The 16,569-nt window shown below is 43.9% G+C and overlaps 1 protein-coding gene across 2 annotated transcripts in view; it reads left to right on the top strand.

Annotated features, from left to right (window-relative positions):
* The window catches only part of Galnt18 (polypeptide N-acetylgalactosaminyltransferase 18), a 297,912-nt gene that overhangs the window by 217,798 nt on the left and 63,545 nt on the right, over positions 1-16,569 (top strand). For both annotated transcript variants that reach the window (XM_060367028.1, XM_021627896.2), the window contains exon 6: positions 4,653-4,767. In XM_060367028.1, the coding sequence (XP_060223011.1) occupies positions 4,653-4,767 (115 nt within the window). The remainder of the gene's footprint in view (positions 1-4,652; positions 4,768-16,569) is intronic.

Here is a 16,569-nt window from a genome sequence, read left to right on the forward strand (position 1 = left end):
AGAACACAGGCACAAGTGGCCTCCAACTGCATGTCAAGACCCCCAAACTCTTCCTGCTCCTGATGCTGTCCTCCTAGACCCTGGAATGACTTCCCTCTGATGCCTCAGGACTCCTGTGGTAGTCATCTCTGCCACCTTATTTATGTGTGTTGGTGACAGGGCAGACATCTACCTCCTGCCATTAAACAGAAAAATGACACCAGAATGTGACTTAGGGGGCCACCTTGGAATAAGAACCCAGGCTTACTTTGCCCTGAAAGAGAGAGAAAAATTATATAAAAAAAATCATTCAGAGAATCAATATCACAAATGTTACTACTGGAAGAAAGATTTTATATGGAAAGTAGAATGGAAGAAAACCCTCCTGTGGTTTCTTTTATAACTTTCTCAGTGTGTCTTGTGTCGCTATAACGAAATTCAAGAGGGTGGAAAATTTATAAAGAACGATGTTTATTTAACTCACAGTATTGGAGGTTGAAGGTCTGAGACTGAATGGCCCCACCTGGCCAGCCTCTGGTGAAGGCTTTTTAACGTGTTAGGACAAGCAGATGGCCTTGCATGGCAGGAGCAGAGAGGAAAAGATCCACACACAGACATGTCAAAAATGTCAAACACACTTGCTTTCCAGTGTTTCTTACCTGTGGCCCTAGGATGCATGAATCCCAGGAGAGGTATGACCATCACCCAGTATGGTTATAGCGGACAGTCTCATATCACAGTATGAAAGGTTGGACATGTCAGCATCAAGAATTCATCTGTGCCCCTCAGAACCACGTCTGTTCATTATCATACATTTCATTTATTCTTTGAGATATTTATATATGTATACAGCATCTATTCATCAGATCTACCCCGTTCCCCCAGCACCCCCCAACTTTCTTCAAACCTCATGTCTTCAATTTCTTACCAATTGAGTCCAATTACTACTAGCAGTGTCTACCTGAATATGGAGCCATCTGCTGAAGCAGGAGAACCCTACCAAGAGCTATATCCCTGATAAAAACTAACTCTCCCCCTGCCAACAGCCATCAGTTGATTGCCAATAGCTCCTCAGTAGGGGTGAGCCTTCATACATCCCTCCTCCACCCATGGTGGAATTTTCACTGGCTTGATCTTGTGCAAGCAGTCACAGCCAAAGGCTGTATCTTCAGGGATCATTTCCATAGCTCATGACTCCATTAATCTCTTCTGAGTATGGCTGCCCTGGCATCCACCCACCTTCAAGGGTCCACCTCTTAGAGGCCCCCTACCTCTCAATACCAAGCTTCCAGTATAGGAACCTTGGGAGCGGACACACCCAGAACATAGCCAAACCACAGCAGCTGTCTACCCAACTGTGTGCTCCTACTTTGTTGGGAACCTGCTGTATGCTGGGAGCTTGTACGTACATGGGCCATTGGATGCATACTATAACCTGGTGCCAACTTACTGTGTAACCCTGTTTAACAAGGGCAGTGCAAGACTGAGGCAGGAGAATGGTCCTCCTGAGAGCTGTAGCAGTGGAGTCTGGTTCTACTAGGATCAGATAGATCCTTTGAGCTGCTGTCACTCCTGCTCCCTTAGTGTTGAGTTGAGTTCACATGCGTGACTCATTCCTGCCTTAGTTTACCCAGTGTCATCAGAGGGAAAGATGCCACCTTGCTGTGGATGCTCTTGCAGAAAATAGTATAGACCTTAGCTGTCGCTATTTTGCTCACCACCAAACATACCAGGCTGGTCTTAGTTGGCAGGGCTGTACTCTAAGTCTTTGCTAGAGGATACCATATTAACCATTTATTTTTCCACCACCACTCAATTATTTTTGAGAAGGTAGATAGAAAAAAATGAGATTCTGAAAGACTTTAGACCATGTCTGGTTTTATCCCGAGGTGAAGACAGCCCTATAGAGACATATTTTATACAAACACAATGTAAGCACAACAGATCACCATTTTCTGGAGCTAGTTTTTTGCCCACATGCTACTTTAAATAAACCTCAGTGTTTGCCTCTGTTGTAGTGTGAAATGTCATTTTTAAGATTGTTGTTCAGTGGGTCCCCAAGGTCTCTGACTGACCCAATCAAGAAAATCCACACGAGAAATTTCTCTAAAATTTACTACTAGTCAAAGAAAAAAACAAAACAAAACAAACAAACAAAAAAGAAATCAATCAGTTCATTTCTACCTGAGAACTCTGAATTTTGTTTCTAAGAATCTATATGCTCCTTTTTATTTAGGCCAACAGGAAGCTCACAGTCTACACCTGGGCTCACTTTAAGAACTGTGATTGAGGGCTAAGGAGATGGATGGCTCAGTGATTAAGAGCACTTGCTTCCAAAGGTCCCGTGTTGGTCAGCTCACAGTCACCTATAACTCCAGCTCTAGGGGATCTGATGCCCTCTTCTGGCCTCCAGAGGCACTTGTACTCACTTGGCAAACACCACACACACACACACACACACACACACACACATTCATAAATAAAAATGAATCCTTTTAAAGAACTATGACAGAGAGCCTCAGCCTACACTTGCTTCCTAACTGCTTCCCATCTATTGTAATCTTTATATATTCCTAAATATTATTTATATTTTCCAGCATATTTTGTGTTTTTCATAAACTGTGCCTAATCCTTTTGGGGATAATGCTGCTTAAAACAGCATCTAGTTATCAAGTCACAGACCACCTGAGGTGTCTGTGCTCATTGCAGTAACTGCTCTGGGTTTGTGTCCTCCATGGCTGGGTTTGGAAGTCAGAGGAAGCCCCTCCCTACACTCTCTATGAATGCTGTTTCTGAGAGCTCATCACATCCAATATTCAGTAGTACAGAAAGGAAGGTGAAGGCCCCACTCTGCTGACAGATGCTTTCAACCATGTTTATTTAGTGATCTTCAAGGGTTGGAAGTGTCCAGAGCCCTCAAGCTACTTACCTCAGTCCACAGGATGTTATCACTGATATGATGTAATAGGTACCAATGGTTCTGGGTCAGAGACCTGGGTGACCAGAACAATTCAGCAGTGCGGGGTGCTAGGCATGTTGGGGATGATACTTTCAGAAAATTCCTTTTCCTTATGGCACTGGGGATCAAACCCAGAGCCTTTGGCTTGCTAGTCAAATACTGGACCACATAACAACATCACAAGGCAGACATACTTGCAGAAGGACATAGAGTTTGGTGCTGGAAAATGGATCAAGTTATAGACCCCCAGGGCTGAGGTCAGCCCAGGTTGGAGCTTCACTACAGCGTTAGTGGGTGTGGGTGTGGGTGTGGGTGTGGGGCTCACTAGCTCCTCCGTGCAGGGCTTCACAGAGAATTGCTACCATCAGGGGCGTCAGCAGGAACAGCAAGGGCTACTTCTGCAGTGTTTGTCATCTGCTGTCCTTAGCCCTCCGTGCTGTCAGGCCAGAATGGAGCATTTGGTGGAGGAGAGGAAGGGAGAAAACAGGGATGAGAAAACTGCCAATCACATGCAAACAGACTCCACTAGAAACACATCCACATTCAGAAAGGGCTGTTTCCTTAGGGAATGCTGATGCAGGAGGATGCTCAGGCACACGGACACCACCAGCCTGGATTCTAAGTGACTTTACTTCCACAGACTGTGGGGGTATCACACATGTGTGTTCTTAGAGAAGGCAGACACCCTGCTCTGATGGAGGTGAGCACTGGAACGACCACACCCCAGCTGTGTGTCTGGAGAGGCTTCCCAGCCTCCCTGAGCCTCTGAACCAGAATCATTGGCACCTGTAACATCTGCTCAGTCATGACCACTGCCCCCTTCATTACATCTCTTTCCAAATTCCTCTGTGTCATTACCACCTTTCCTGGAGACACAGATAGCTTCCTACTGAATTTTTCACCCCCATATACACACCTCCTCTAGTCAGCCCCATAGTGTCCCCTCATGTCCTCCAGCTTGACTTGGAGCTCTCTGTGTAGCTAATAATGATCCTGAACTTCTCATCCTCCTGCCTCTGAGTGCTGGGATCACAGGAATATGCTGCCATGCCTAATTTGTACAGTACTGGAGATAAAACTCAGGTAGGATCTCATGTATGCTGGGCAGCGCTCTGCAAACTGAGCTACAGTGCAGCCTACCTGAGCATTCTTTATTTAAATATATATATAATTATATTTAATATATATTTAATATCTTCAATGTATATATATTCCCACTCATAATACTTTCCTGCTTGAAATTTGTCATAAGCAAGACTTTACCTATAGATGAAATCTATACATAATTTTTCTGTGCTACTCAAAGACCTCTATAACCTGGTTCTCACTAATCTTTCTAAGTGAGCAAAAGTTGCCATATAGAGCCCCCAATCCCCACTGGGATAGGAAATCCCAAACTGAAGCAGTCTGTTCATGTGGCTTAAGGTCCAAAGAAAGTAATTTACATCAACAGAGTGAATGGAACCAGCTCTCCCCCACCCCCCACCCCTCACCCCGCTAATACACCAGCAAGCATAGCAGGGAACAGTGGCTGGGTTAGCCCAGAACAAGAGCTGTCTCACAGCTTCCTGGGAGAGGCTACCCAGAGAATGAGGCCCTGCTGAGTCTGGCAGCAGAGGGGAGGGTATTGATCCTCCTGGTTGGAGGCTCTTTGTCCTCCACTGACTCTCAGGTCAGCCTCTGCTCACAGCTGGCCTTCTCTCCCACCCTACAGGAGCCCTGCCCTCATTGGCTGCTTCATTGTGGACCGGCAGTACTTCGAGGAGATTGGCCTGCTGGACGAAGGCATGGAGGTCTACGGAGGCGAGAATGTGGAGCTTGGCATCAGGGTGAGTGGAATTCCTCAGCTCCCATGAGGGTGAGTGAGTCAGGCTAGGGGTGTGGTGTTGACGGCCCTTGGGTTCACAATACAAAGGGAGCTAAAGGTTGAGAGTCATGCACTGACTCTGACTATCGACTCAGTGCAGCACCTCTTGGATTTTCAGAAAATAGAGGCCTTCAGAGCTTGCTTGCCTAGAGAATCAGGCTCCCAGTTTAGTACCTTTGTTAAACCTGGACAAGTGTGTGGGGCAAGTGGCAGGAGACAACAAGAAGCAGCTGGGCAAGAGGCTCTCAGAGTCACTTCACCATGGCTGTCATCTCCACGGTGGCCCATAGAAATGTCCAAAGATGGTTAGAAGACATCTAACAAGAAATAAACGACTCCTTAAGGTATAAACAGCAAAACAAAGCCAAACTCACTTTGTGCGGTTTTCTGACTCCACCTAGTGCTGGCCAGAGCCACAGGCCATCCTGGCCTTGGATGTGAGGCTCTCTGTAGCTATCTGCTCATGGTGCGACTCTTTGAGAAATGTCATTTTCTCTCTTACCTTACAAGAACATTTATTGCACTTCCTGGCTCTCTTCTCTTGGCCTGTGAAAGAGAAACTCTAGACTGATGTATCTCCTCAATCAGGAGGGTAGATTAGGCGCCCTGGTGTTTGGTAGAAATGTGGTGAGGGCTATAATAAAGGGTTATCTGTGTCCAAGAAGCACCCTGTCCAACCCATGGCTTTGGTGAGTCCCATAATGGTTCCAACTGTCTCTAATCATCCATCACCCACATATCAAAGGTTTGAAGACCCTTAGAGGGACCTTTTACCACCTGGTGTCATGTTCTTCTCAGATTTTCCATCTCACAACCAGCCATTCATACCTCATGCAGCACTCCTCCGAAATCTGATCCACCCAACTCTACCTTTGACATAGTAGTGTATCTGGGCCCAGTCCAGACCTTTGCTTCCCACTCAAGAATCTACCCTCCTTTCACTAGCCTCCTTCTGTTTCCTGCTCCATGGGATAAGCAAATGGCCCTGGGTTACCCTCTCCCTAACTGTGCAAGGGAGACCAGGCCCCTACAGAGAGCACCCACAACACCTGAAGGACCTAACTACGGACTTAGTAGTAGGCTTTGAGGACTGGCTGAACAAATGCCTGTATGAAGCTGAGCCTGGAAAATACTTCAGACACCTGTATTCACTGGCACTCTGAGCAATTGCTTTGGAGGCAGTGGGAATGCACAGGCTGACGGGGAGCTAATGTATTCATAGAGGACAGCGCCTGCATAATCACCCTCATTTCTCCAGCTCTCCCTCCGCTGGTCATTTATTCACCGCCCGCTGGCGTCCTCGCCATCTCATTTCAGCACTGCTCCTGGATAAATGCTTGCCCCCAAACACAATCTGTTTCACCAGGAGCAGCTGTCAGGAATCGGCTGAGCGGGCAGCACCGCCTCTGGTCACTTGTGTTCTCTGGGTAAAAATGTCCAGAAATGGGGAAAGGAATTAGATTTGTGAACTCTGCTTCCAACATATGTGTGAGTCAGTCACGGAGTGGTGGTGATGTCTGGCTTTCCTGCCTTAAATTATAAAGCTATTTTGGAGTGTGGACCTGGGTGAGGCTCTCAGATGTGTGTTAAAATATCTTTGGGTAGTTTCGTGTTCAGGGTTTCAAATACAGTATAAAATATCGCCAGGCTTTCTTTTCCCTCCATCTCTCCCCGCCACCTCCACCCCTGCCACTGGACAGAGATGAAGCATCATTGATGGCAAAGGAAAAGGAGGCTTTTAAAGCAGGGCACAGCCCCTGTAAGCTGGCGGAGCTAAGTACACAGGGAGAGATAGTTCCTTTGTATTCTGGTTCCTCCTCGGGGGGTTGTAGAATCTCTGATCGTTTTCCATCCTCCTATGAGTGGTTTTTGCTACCTATTTTTCTTTTGTGTTTTATGAGCTAATATCTCCGTGCCTCAGTTTCCTCCCTGAGAAATTAGTATTTCTAATTAGCCTCGGGATTGTGTGCCAAGCTGAAAGGCATCGCTCATCAGAGCTCCCTCATGCAGCAGCAACTTGTGCAAAGCCCTTACCTGTTTGGGAACATGGAAATAGGATTTTTTTTTGCACATATTAACTAGCCGATGTATGCCTCGGATCTTGCTAGATAATTTTTTCTCCATATTCCATGTGTACAAGCATGCGGGTGTACATGTGTTTGTTTTTGTATGCATGTGCATGCGTGCACATGTGTGTTTCTACATGTGGGAGCCCCCCAAGGTTGGTGTCTGGAATCATCCTCAATCTCTCTTCCACTGTACACAATAAAGTCAGGGTCTCTCACTCAAACCCAGCGTTCATGTACGCCTAGCCTTGCCAGCCAGCTTGCTCTGGGGATGTAGTCTCGACCTTCCGAGGGTGGAAGTACAGGCAGCCCACCACAGCAGCACCCACACGGGTTCTGGGGATCTGAACTCGGGTCTTCACGCTTCCCAGTAAACACTTTACCGGCTGCGTCCTCTTCCCTCCCCCGAGGCATCTTCAACATGTTATTCATCCACAGAACACCCTGAAATAGACCTGTTATGGTATCTTCCCTTTATCATTGGAGGACACTGGAATTATTAACTTGCACATGTTCCAAGGTCAGGCAACTTGTAAAACACGGAGAAAAGACCCAAGTCCGTGTGTTTCTGGCTCAACAGTGCTCCAGGCCAGGATCTTGGAGACTCCTCACCCAAGGAGTACCATGATGTTTAGGCTTTCTTCCTCCTTTAGACTCAGTCTTGCCTTTAAAGCCTTCATCTTATTTTGCACTCAGTTCTAGGAAGCTTCCCACTCCTGGTTTCTGAGTCTACAAGGCAATGAGGAAAGACAGAGACTCATTGTTCAAGGAAGTAAGAAATAAGAGCTGACATCAACAGAAGACTAAATATCTGTATGCTTCGTGGCTCAGAAAGTTGAAGGGCATAAAAACGTGTTCCAGCACTGGCAAGGACATAAGAAATAGTTAGAAACCGTTATGATCTAAATTGAGTTGCTCCCAAAAATGTCCAGAAATCCTAACACTTTACCTGAGAATGTGAGCTTATGTGGAACTAGTCTTCATGGCTGTAATCAGGGTATGAGGAAGTCACACTGGGTCAGGGCATGTGCTAAACTAGTGTGGCTGGTGTCCTTATAAGAAATAAAAATTGGACAGAGACGGTTACAGACAAAGGCAACCATATAAAGCTATGGGCAGAGGTTGAAGTTGTGACACCACAAGCCAAAGAACACTTAGGGCTGGAAGAGGCTGTGGCCCTTTTGCATCCCACCTCAACTGGGGCTTCTAGCACCCACAACTCTAAGTGTGTTCTTGTCCATTCAGCCACCTCCCCTAGCAGTTTGTTAGGACATTCCCAAGAAAACTAACAGAGACCAAAACTCAGAAGAGTGCTCTGTGTCTGAGAAACCTGATGACATTTAGACTCCCTTTCTCTCAGCCGCGTACAATCAGCTTGCTTCACCTCCCACAGGGCTGAGGTCTCAAAGGCCTATTTTCTCAATATAAAGTATAAACCACCTCTGAAAAACAACCCATTTAAATCAGCATACAAAAATTACCACAGCTAGAGGTCCATGGAACAGGAGGTGATGAGGTGATGGTTTTTATAAAACATCATAGGAAGAAAATAACAGAAAAAGAATTCGTAAAGATCAGATTCTGCAAAAGCAATGGACAGACAAATTAGAACTAAAGAGTCTCTAAAGCACTGAATCAGACACAGGATGGAAAAGATGCTGCATAATGATCTACTTACTCATTGTGTGCATGTGTGTTTGTGTGTGAGAGTGTCACATATGTGTATGTATATGCGTATGTATATACGTGAGAGTGTATATAAGCGGTGTATATACACCTGCACAGGGGGAGTGTTTGTACCTGCACACATGTGTGGAGGATGTCAGATGTCCTGCTGTTTGCCTTCTTCCTTACTCCCTAGAGACAGGGCGCCTCCTAAGCTAGACTGGTAGCCGACGAGTCCCAGTGAACCTCCTGTCTCTGTGCCCCCCACCAACAGCTCTGAGGTCACAGGCGCATGTGTGACCACACCTGGCTTTTTGTGTGGGTGCTGAGATCTGAACTTGGGTCTTCGTGCCTATGTAACAAAAGTGCACTGAGCCTCTTCTCCAGTCCCTAAGAATTCATATTTTAATTAAAATACAGATGAGAAGAGACTTTGCAAACAATTTGTGTTTGGTTCTTTGTCATGGCAACAGAAGTGCTGAGAAGCACAGCCTGGAGGAGGAGAGATGCCGTGTTGGCTCACAGTTTCAGAGGTTTCATTCCACGGTTACTCGACTCCATTGCTCCTGATTCTGGAATGAGGCACAGCATCATGACACTCAACTTTTGTTGCTGTGACAAGAAGCAGCATAGAGGAGGAAGGCAGCATGGGCGCGTTAGCTCATGGGGAGGAAGTCTCGGCAGCAGAAGCTTGCGGCAGATGGTCACGGTGCATGCACAGTTGGGAAGTAGACAGAGATGGATGCCGGTGCTCAGCTTGCTTTGAACATCATTTTTAGGGTGCCCAGGCCCCCAGTCAATGGAATGATGCGTCTACCTGAAGGGTGGGTCTTTCCATCCAGCTAACATAGTCTAGATAATCCTTACAGATTTTCCCAGAGGGTTGTCACTCCGGGATTCTCTCTGTCAAGCTGACAATCAATATTAATCATCACAGCTTCTTACCTCTCAGTGTCAGGAAGCAGAGAAAGACCAAGAAGCTGCGGACAAGCTATACACCCAAAGATGTGGCTTCCATGATCTACATCCCCCAGTAAGTCCCCACCGCATCCTAGCCCACTTCAGCTAGGAACTCAGCAGTGAGTTCATCTATTGGCGGGTTGGTACCCGCATGAGCCTATCACCTTTTAGTAGTGCCACCAATCCATCAACACATGAGCCTTTGGGAACATTTTTATATCCAAATCATGACACTTAGTTTTACTAGAACAAATTTTCCAAGGTAAAAAAATAAAATAAAAATAAAAAAATGAAGCTAAGAGTTCAGTGGATGGGTTGAATACATACATAAATATTATTAAGATCATAAAACCAGCAAACTAAACAGTATATCTAAAGAAATCATTCAAAATCAGCCCAGAAATAAAATAAAAGTACATGGGGGAAGGCTAGGTCGAACAGAGAGATTATATTATCTTATAGTTCCAACTGGAGACAGTAAAAAGAGAGGATTAGCCAGAAGCGATTATTTTAGCAAATAGTTTCTTGAATTTTTCCCAACTAATGTGCCAATTCAAATTGTCCAAATTAGGATAAGTATGAATATGAATATATATACATATATATATATATATATATTCATGTATGCTGTATATACAGTGAAGCTGTTAGACAAGGAGCACTAACACAAGTTAGAGAAAGAGAAACTACAACGGCAGACTTTACACACACTGATTTCCTCATGCAAGATCTTCATTAGAATAAGCTAGAAAAAAATTTGCGTTTGGGGCAAAAACAAATGATCCCCAAAGGAAATCCGAGATTACAGAATAATTACTTCAGTGGCAGTAAACAGATAAGTCTAATAGAATGTGACATGAGACACAACACGAGTGCTGCCTGTGGGGCCACTGAAACCACAGGCATGTTACCAGAAGTATATACACTAGGAGGGGAGACTGGGATTGTTTTAAGGTCTGTTTTGTTACTGATAGGAAGATTACTGGTTGACTTCACAACTGGGTAGCTTAAGTAGACAAGTTAAAGTTTTTAGGGATGACAAGAAAATCACAGGAAGAAACATGATTTCGAGATCAGTTGATGGAAAATAAACTATAAGCAAGTCAGAAATAGATGTATATGACAGCTTGTGAGGAGAGACAACGCAGGCCTAGTTATACCAGTCAATTTACACGAGCTAAGTCAAAAGATGAACGATTCTAGACAAGCTTAAAAGTTTGCTTAGCAATCGGCTGCTTACATGAAACATATCTGAAATATGACACGAACGCGGTAAAAAATCCAAAAGTATAGAAAACTTCGTACTTGGCAGATGCTAACCTAAAAAAAGTTACTGTATTAATCTTAGAAGAGAAATACAATTATAATAAAAAGGTTGAAAGCTGATAAATGCAAAATTCACCTAGAATCTATAAGTTGTTGGTTTGAACATTACAAATGAAACAATGTAAATTTCTATAAAGAAAAAATCTACAAGATCTAGAGAGACAGTTCAGCAGCTAAGAGCACTGGCTGCTCATCCAGAGGACCCAGGTTTGATTCCCAGCACTTACTGGTGACTTATAATTGTTTGTGACCCCACTTGCAGGTGATCTAATGCTGCCCTCTGCCTTCTGTGAGCACCAGGCATGCATAAGGCATGATGACATACATGTAGACAAATAACCACACACATCAAAAGATTTTATTTGAAAAAAAAATGGCAGAAGCTACCTTGATTGCATAGCAGAAGGCTGTATTGCAGATCCCCAAGTAGCTGGCAGACCCTTACAGTTAATAAGGTGAATCTGAAGAACATCTAACCGCTGAATGAGACTTTTCTCCCAGAATAAACTGAATATTCATCAATGTTGACCACATTCTGGAGTATAAGACAAGACAAAACAAATATCAAGGGTGCGTGTTCTCATACCAAAATGGAATTGATAGAGATCCATGACCAAAAATTACAGGCAAAAGCACTGCTTTGGAAAATTATGAGACATGCTTCTAAAAATTCATATTTCAAGGAAGAAATTGTGTCCAAAATTTGAAATTGCCTTGAGCCAGGTGATAATAAATATGTGTGGTGTATATGTTGTGTGAATGCAGCTCAAGTTCAGCTTAAAAGAAACTATCTGACATCCCAGTCCTCCTTTAGAAATAAAGGCTGCGTATTAATAGTATCTAAGTAGTTAGAAAAACGTGAGAATTAAAAAACAGTAGAAGAAAATAATAAATGATAATCAATAATAAAGCTGTTGTCCCCGTGGAGGAAGTGGACCAGGACCTGGAGAGAAGACATCAGGACTGACAATCCCAGGGGCTGCAGATGAGAGGAGGACAGTCCTGGAGATGGTCCCTGAGCTGGCCCAGCCAGACGCTCACATTTGTATTGCATGAGAAGGGTCATGCCCTAGGAAGTTACCTGTGGTTCATGATTGCAAAAAAAAAAAAAAAAAAAAAACTCAGAAGTGGAATTTTGTGGTTACGCTATGACCTGTCCTTCAGAGAGCAAATTAATTTGTGCGTCCAGATACTGCATGCTCTTCTAGCTTTTGAGTCATTTCAGAAAGTACTGGATGAGCTCATGAATATCTGCCAGCATCGTGGACTACAAATATTAAAAATCAAGTAGAAAGGAACTCACATTCTACTCCCTTAGACAGGATATATAAGGACTAGCCTCCTGATGCTGCAGGGCCCGGAGTTAGAACTTGTGATTACAGCATGTTCTCTCCTATAGAAAGATGTGGTTGTAGCTGATGAACCATTACAGTTGGGGGAATCTTGCAAGCAGAGTCATCTAAGACAGTTCCTTTTTTGTTTAAACTAAAGAAGAAATAATAGAGATAAGAACAAGTAATAATGAAACAGTATGTACACATACATATACACACATGCACATGTTCATGTATATGCGTATAATAAAAAGGATTAATAAAGCCCAAACTTGGGCCATTTGATTAAAAGTAACCAAAGTGCAGAACTTTACCAAGAGAGGAGAGGGGGCATAGAGATAAATAAATGTTAGGCTCATTGATATAAGTATCTACAGTTAAGAACATACAATAAAACACATTTATGCTATAATTTGAAAGTGCCAATAAAAATACAAATCTGTGGAATTATATATATATGAAAAGTGACACAGGAAAAAAAAATCAAAACCTAAACCTGCCCGATGATCATGAACGAAATTAAATCTATAGTATAAAATACTCTCGCAAATAAAAATCTAAGACTAGGTAGTTTTACTATTACATGCTGACAAAGTCTCAAGGAAGAAAATATTCTAAATGTATAGGCATTATTTGAACATTAGAGTACAGAAACACAGTAAATGACCAATGGTAAAGCAGCTTGCATCTTTCTCTCTAGCTAAGCATGCAGGGAAAGTCTGGGTTTACACCACAATTGTTGATGATCTTAACAGTCCTGATTCATAAAAGAAAATTCTTAGTCATAGTTTGTCTATTCAGTAAGACAAAAAACACACACGTATGCATTCAGCACATACAACACACCTGTATTTCTTAAATGAAACTCATGAGCTGTATGGAGTTGCCATGGAAAAACATGGGATGCCTTGCCTGCATTTAGTCTTGGCAATTGAACTATGTAATATGAACCTACCTTCCAATGGCAGCAACCAAAGAGGTCAGAAGGGGAGGAAAGGATGACCCCACTGCAGCTGTTACCCTACTCCTAGTGTCTATGTCTGGCAAGCAGAAGAACGGGAACCCCTCTCCACCAGGGTCTCACTGGGGGTGACTCTTGGCTAGATTAAGTTGTTTGGTGTTACCACACAGAAGAGAGGTAACCAGACAAGGCTTGTTGGGCAGCCATGGGCTACACACAGGTCATGGACTCCTGCCTAAGCATGCAGGATTTTTCACTGGGGATTCTCACGGGGGTCAGAGCCTCTGTCTTGGGGTATTCTTTATCATCTGGCCCTCTAGACAATGGCCTCCTACTCTGATGACTCTTGAATAGCATTTTTAACCATCCTCCCCAATGGTCCTTAACTACCTTTCCCTAACACTGAATCACTGTGTTCATTTTTTATTTTTTAATTTGAGCTTTGCCCCTTTACCTGTAGTTTCTTAGCCTCTCAATAGGGCCTGACTAGGAGGTGAGCCTCTTTCTCTGCATGATTCTGGCCCTTCTCCTGAGGGAGCCAGGCAGGTATCATATAGGACGGGAAGAAGTCTAGCTGATTGGCTGCACGTTTTGGCCTTTGGAGGCACAGGGAATCATCCAATGTCCTCCATCAGCATGGCGTTTAACAACAATAAAGCTAGCATTTACACTTGGGGGTTCTCTCTACCTCAGACCATGAGCACTCTATACCCACTGTAGCCTGTTGTCCTGTCTACTAGATTTCACCCCTTGTAAGCCTCGTCTCAGCCATGGGACATCTAGTACTCACCTGCCCATGTCCCAGGGAAATGCTGTTCCACAGGCATTCGGGAGGAAGGCAGCAGAGCAGAAGAAGTAGAGTGGCCCTCACAATGACGTTGTTACCAGCTCTCAAAGCCACCCCTGTGGGTGGGGGTGGGGCTCAGTTGGTAGAGTGCTGGCCCAGCAAGAACAAGGAAAGCTCTGGGTGCCATCACCAGCGCCACACAAACCAGTGATAACACCTGTAATCCCAGTACTCAGGGGAAAAGGACAGGTGAATCAGAAGTTCAAGGTCAACCTTGGCTACATAGCAAGTTCCAGGCCAGCTTGTGCTATGCAAGATCATATCTCAAAAAAATAAAATAAATGTTCTTACTTCCAGCAGGAAGATAGTCTAGTGTTTCTGTAGCCATTAAATAACAAAGTCGGTGTCTTATTTCAATATTTTCAGAATTCTTTCCTTACAATTGTCTCTTTTAGTGCAAACACATAAGTGCTATAGGCAAGCTGGATGTTATTATCCTGACACTGTTAGCTGATTCAACATGTTTATATTGGCCCCAAACGTTAATTCATCTTCATACTTTATTATCTCATTATCATAATTATTATTTTTAACAACGACTCTAACAAGAAGAAATAAATTTAGATACTCCATAAACTATAAAGTGCTCTATATAAAGCATACGATCAATCTATCCATTGTCCACGTGACATTTGTGTTGTATAACTAGGCTACTGCCCAATTTAAACAGTGTTTTTTAAGACATGTATTCATTTATATGTGTTTTCTATGGAACTTTTTTATTCAGATAGTGCTCAAAGTCAGCGCTGTAAAAGAAGAAAAGTGACTCAGGCTAATTAAAAAAATCAAAGGGGTGATTGGAAGGCATTTATTTGGGTTTTCACCAGTCTGACAGGTACTGGCTTTTCGCCTGGCTTTCAGGGTAGCTTTAGTCTGTAATAACCCTTGTGAAGTAAGCCGGAGGCTTTTCACAGAGCCGAGACCAGCTACACCGCCTCGTTCTGTGAGCTGCTCCTGCCCGTGGCGCACTTTTTACGGCGGTGTCAATCTCGGTTTTTAGAATATCTACCCATTAGGAGCAGCAATGCTGTTACTTCTCCTCTGTCTCTTTTATTTGACAAGGTCTTACTGTAGCCCACGCTAGCCTTGAACTCACTTGGCCCGGTCTTGCCTCTAACGTGTAATCCTTCCGCCTCCACCTCTTGCAATACGATGACCCGGCCTAGACAGCTTTTTCAAAATCAGGCAAATATATCAGCCTTCCCCTTCCTATCCTCGTCCTTCATTAAGATAATCTATCTGGTCCATTCCTGGTGGTAGAGAACTTCACCTACATTTTCTACTTGTATATTGTATCTTTCACATTTTAATTCCTGATTTTGACATAGTGTGAGGGATAAATCCAGTCTGATTTTTCTTTCTGAACATCCCACCACATTCTGTCTTTCTATGTTTCCTGTTGCTCTAACAAAATGCTGGAGAGTGGGTGATTTTAAAAGAACAGGAGTTTGCTCTTGCACATGGTTCTGTGGATAGGAAGTCTGACAGCACAGCACGGGAGATCCCCAGCCGCAGTAAGGGCCCGGGGCTGCAGTGCAGTCCAGTGCAAAGAGGGTGACAGCCTGTGTTCAGAAGAAGCAAAACACGGACTTTAAGAGTGTAACGGCAGCCTTTAATCCCAGCACTCCGAGAGGCAGAGGCAGGCAGATCACTGTGAGTTCAAGGCCAACCTCATCTACAAAGCAAGTCCTGGACAGCCAAGACTACACAGAGAAACCCTGTCTCAAACAACCAAAAAAAAAAAAAAAAAAAAAACTGTAGCAGCCTAGGCTTTTTCAATGGTGTGTATTTGTAGAGAAAGTGGTGAGTTTCATAACGACAGTTTTGAATTTTGACTGAATTCACTGCTCTGTGCCCTCTCCGTCACTCTCCATCTTCTCCCATTTCTCCTCTTTACCTTCCCAAGTAGTTTCTCTTCTATTTCCTTATGGTGTGTGTGTGTGTATGCGTGTGTGTGTGTGCGTGTGTGTTGTGTGGATAAAAGATATGAGCCCTGCCACTGATATTTGATTGAGTTGTTTGGTTTTTGCTTTTATAAATACTGGGGACTAAAACCCAGAATATGTTGGCCATGTGCTCTACCACTGAACTACATCCCAGCTCTCTTCTTAGTTTTTATTTCTAAAACAGGATCCCACAAGCTCTCCAAGGTTGGCCTTGAATTCACTCAGAAGTCAGAGAGGCCTTGAACTTGAGATCCTCCTGTCTCACAGGCTCTCACGTGACTAGGACCACAGACCTGTGTTCCTGGGTCCAGGTGCTGCCTCTTTTTATCTTGTTGTGTCTGTCATCCCAGCTCTTGGATGGTAGAGACCTTAGGGTCAGTGGTTAAACCCATGCTCAGCTACATGGCTAGCTGGCTACAAGATACTGTCTCAGAAATAATTCATTAATTGGTTGATTATAAAAGACATGGTGAGATAATCAGTTAATAAGCTAAATTTCCCCCACAGAGCTGATGCTCTAGGGAGCTTCAGGCTGTCTGTCATTGGTTTAGTCATTTGTCTTGTTGCTGTGACAAACTACCTGAAGAAAAGAAAACGCACAGGAAGAAGAGTTTGCCCTGGCTCACAGTCTCAAGGCAGACTCCACCGTGGTGGGGAAG

This window comes from Meriones unguiculatus, chromosome 14, assembly GCF_030254825.1.
Source record: "Meriones unguiculatus strain TT.TT164.6M chromosome 14, Bangor_MerUng_6.1, whole genome shotgun sequence".
Taxonomy (NCBI): domain Eukaryota; kingdom Metazoa; phylum Chordata; class Mammalia; order Rodentia; family Muridae; genus Meriones; species Meriones unguiculatus.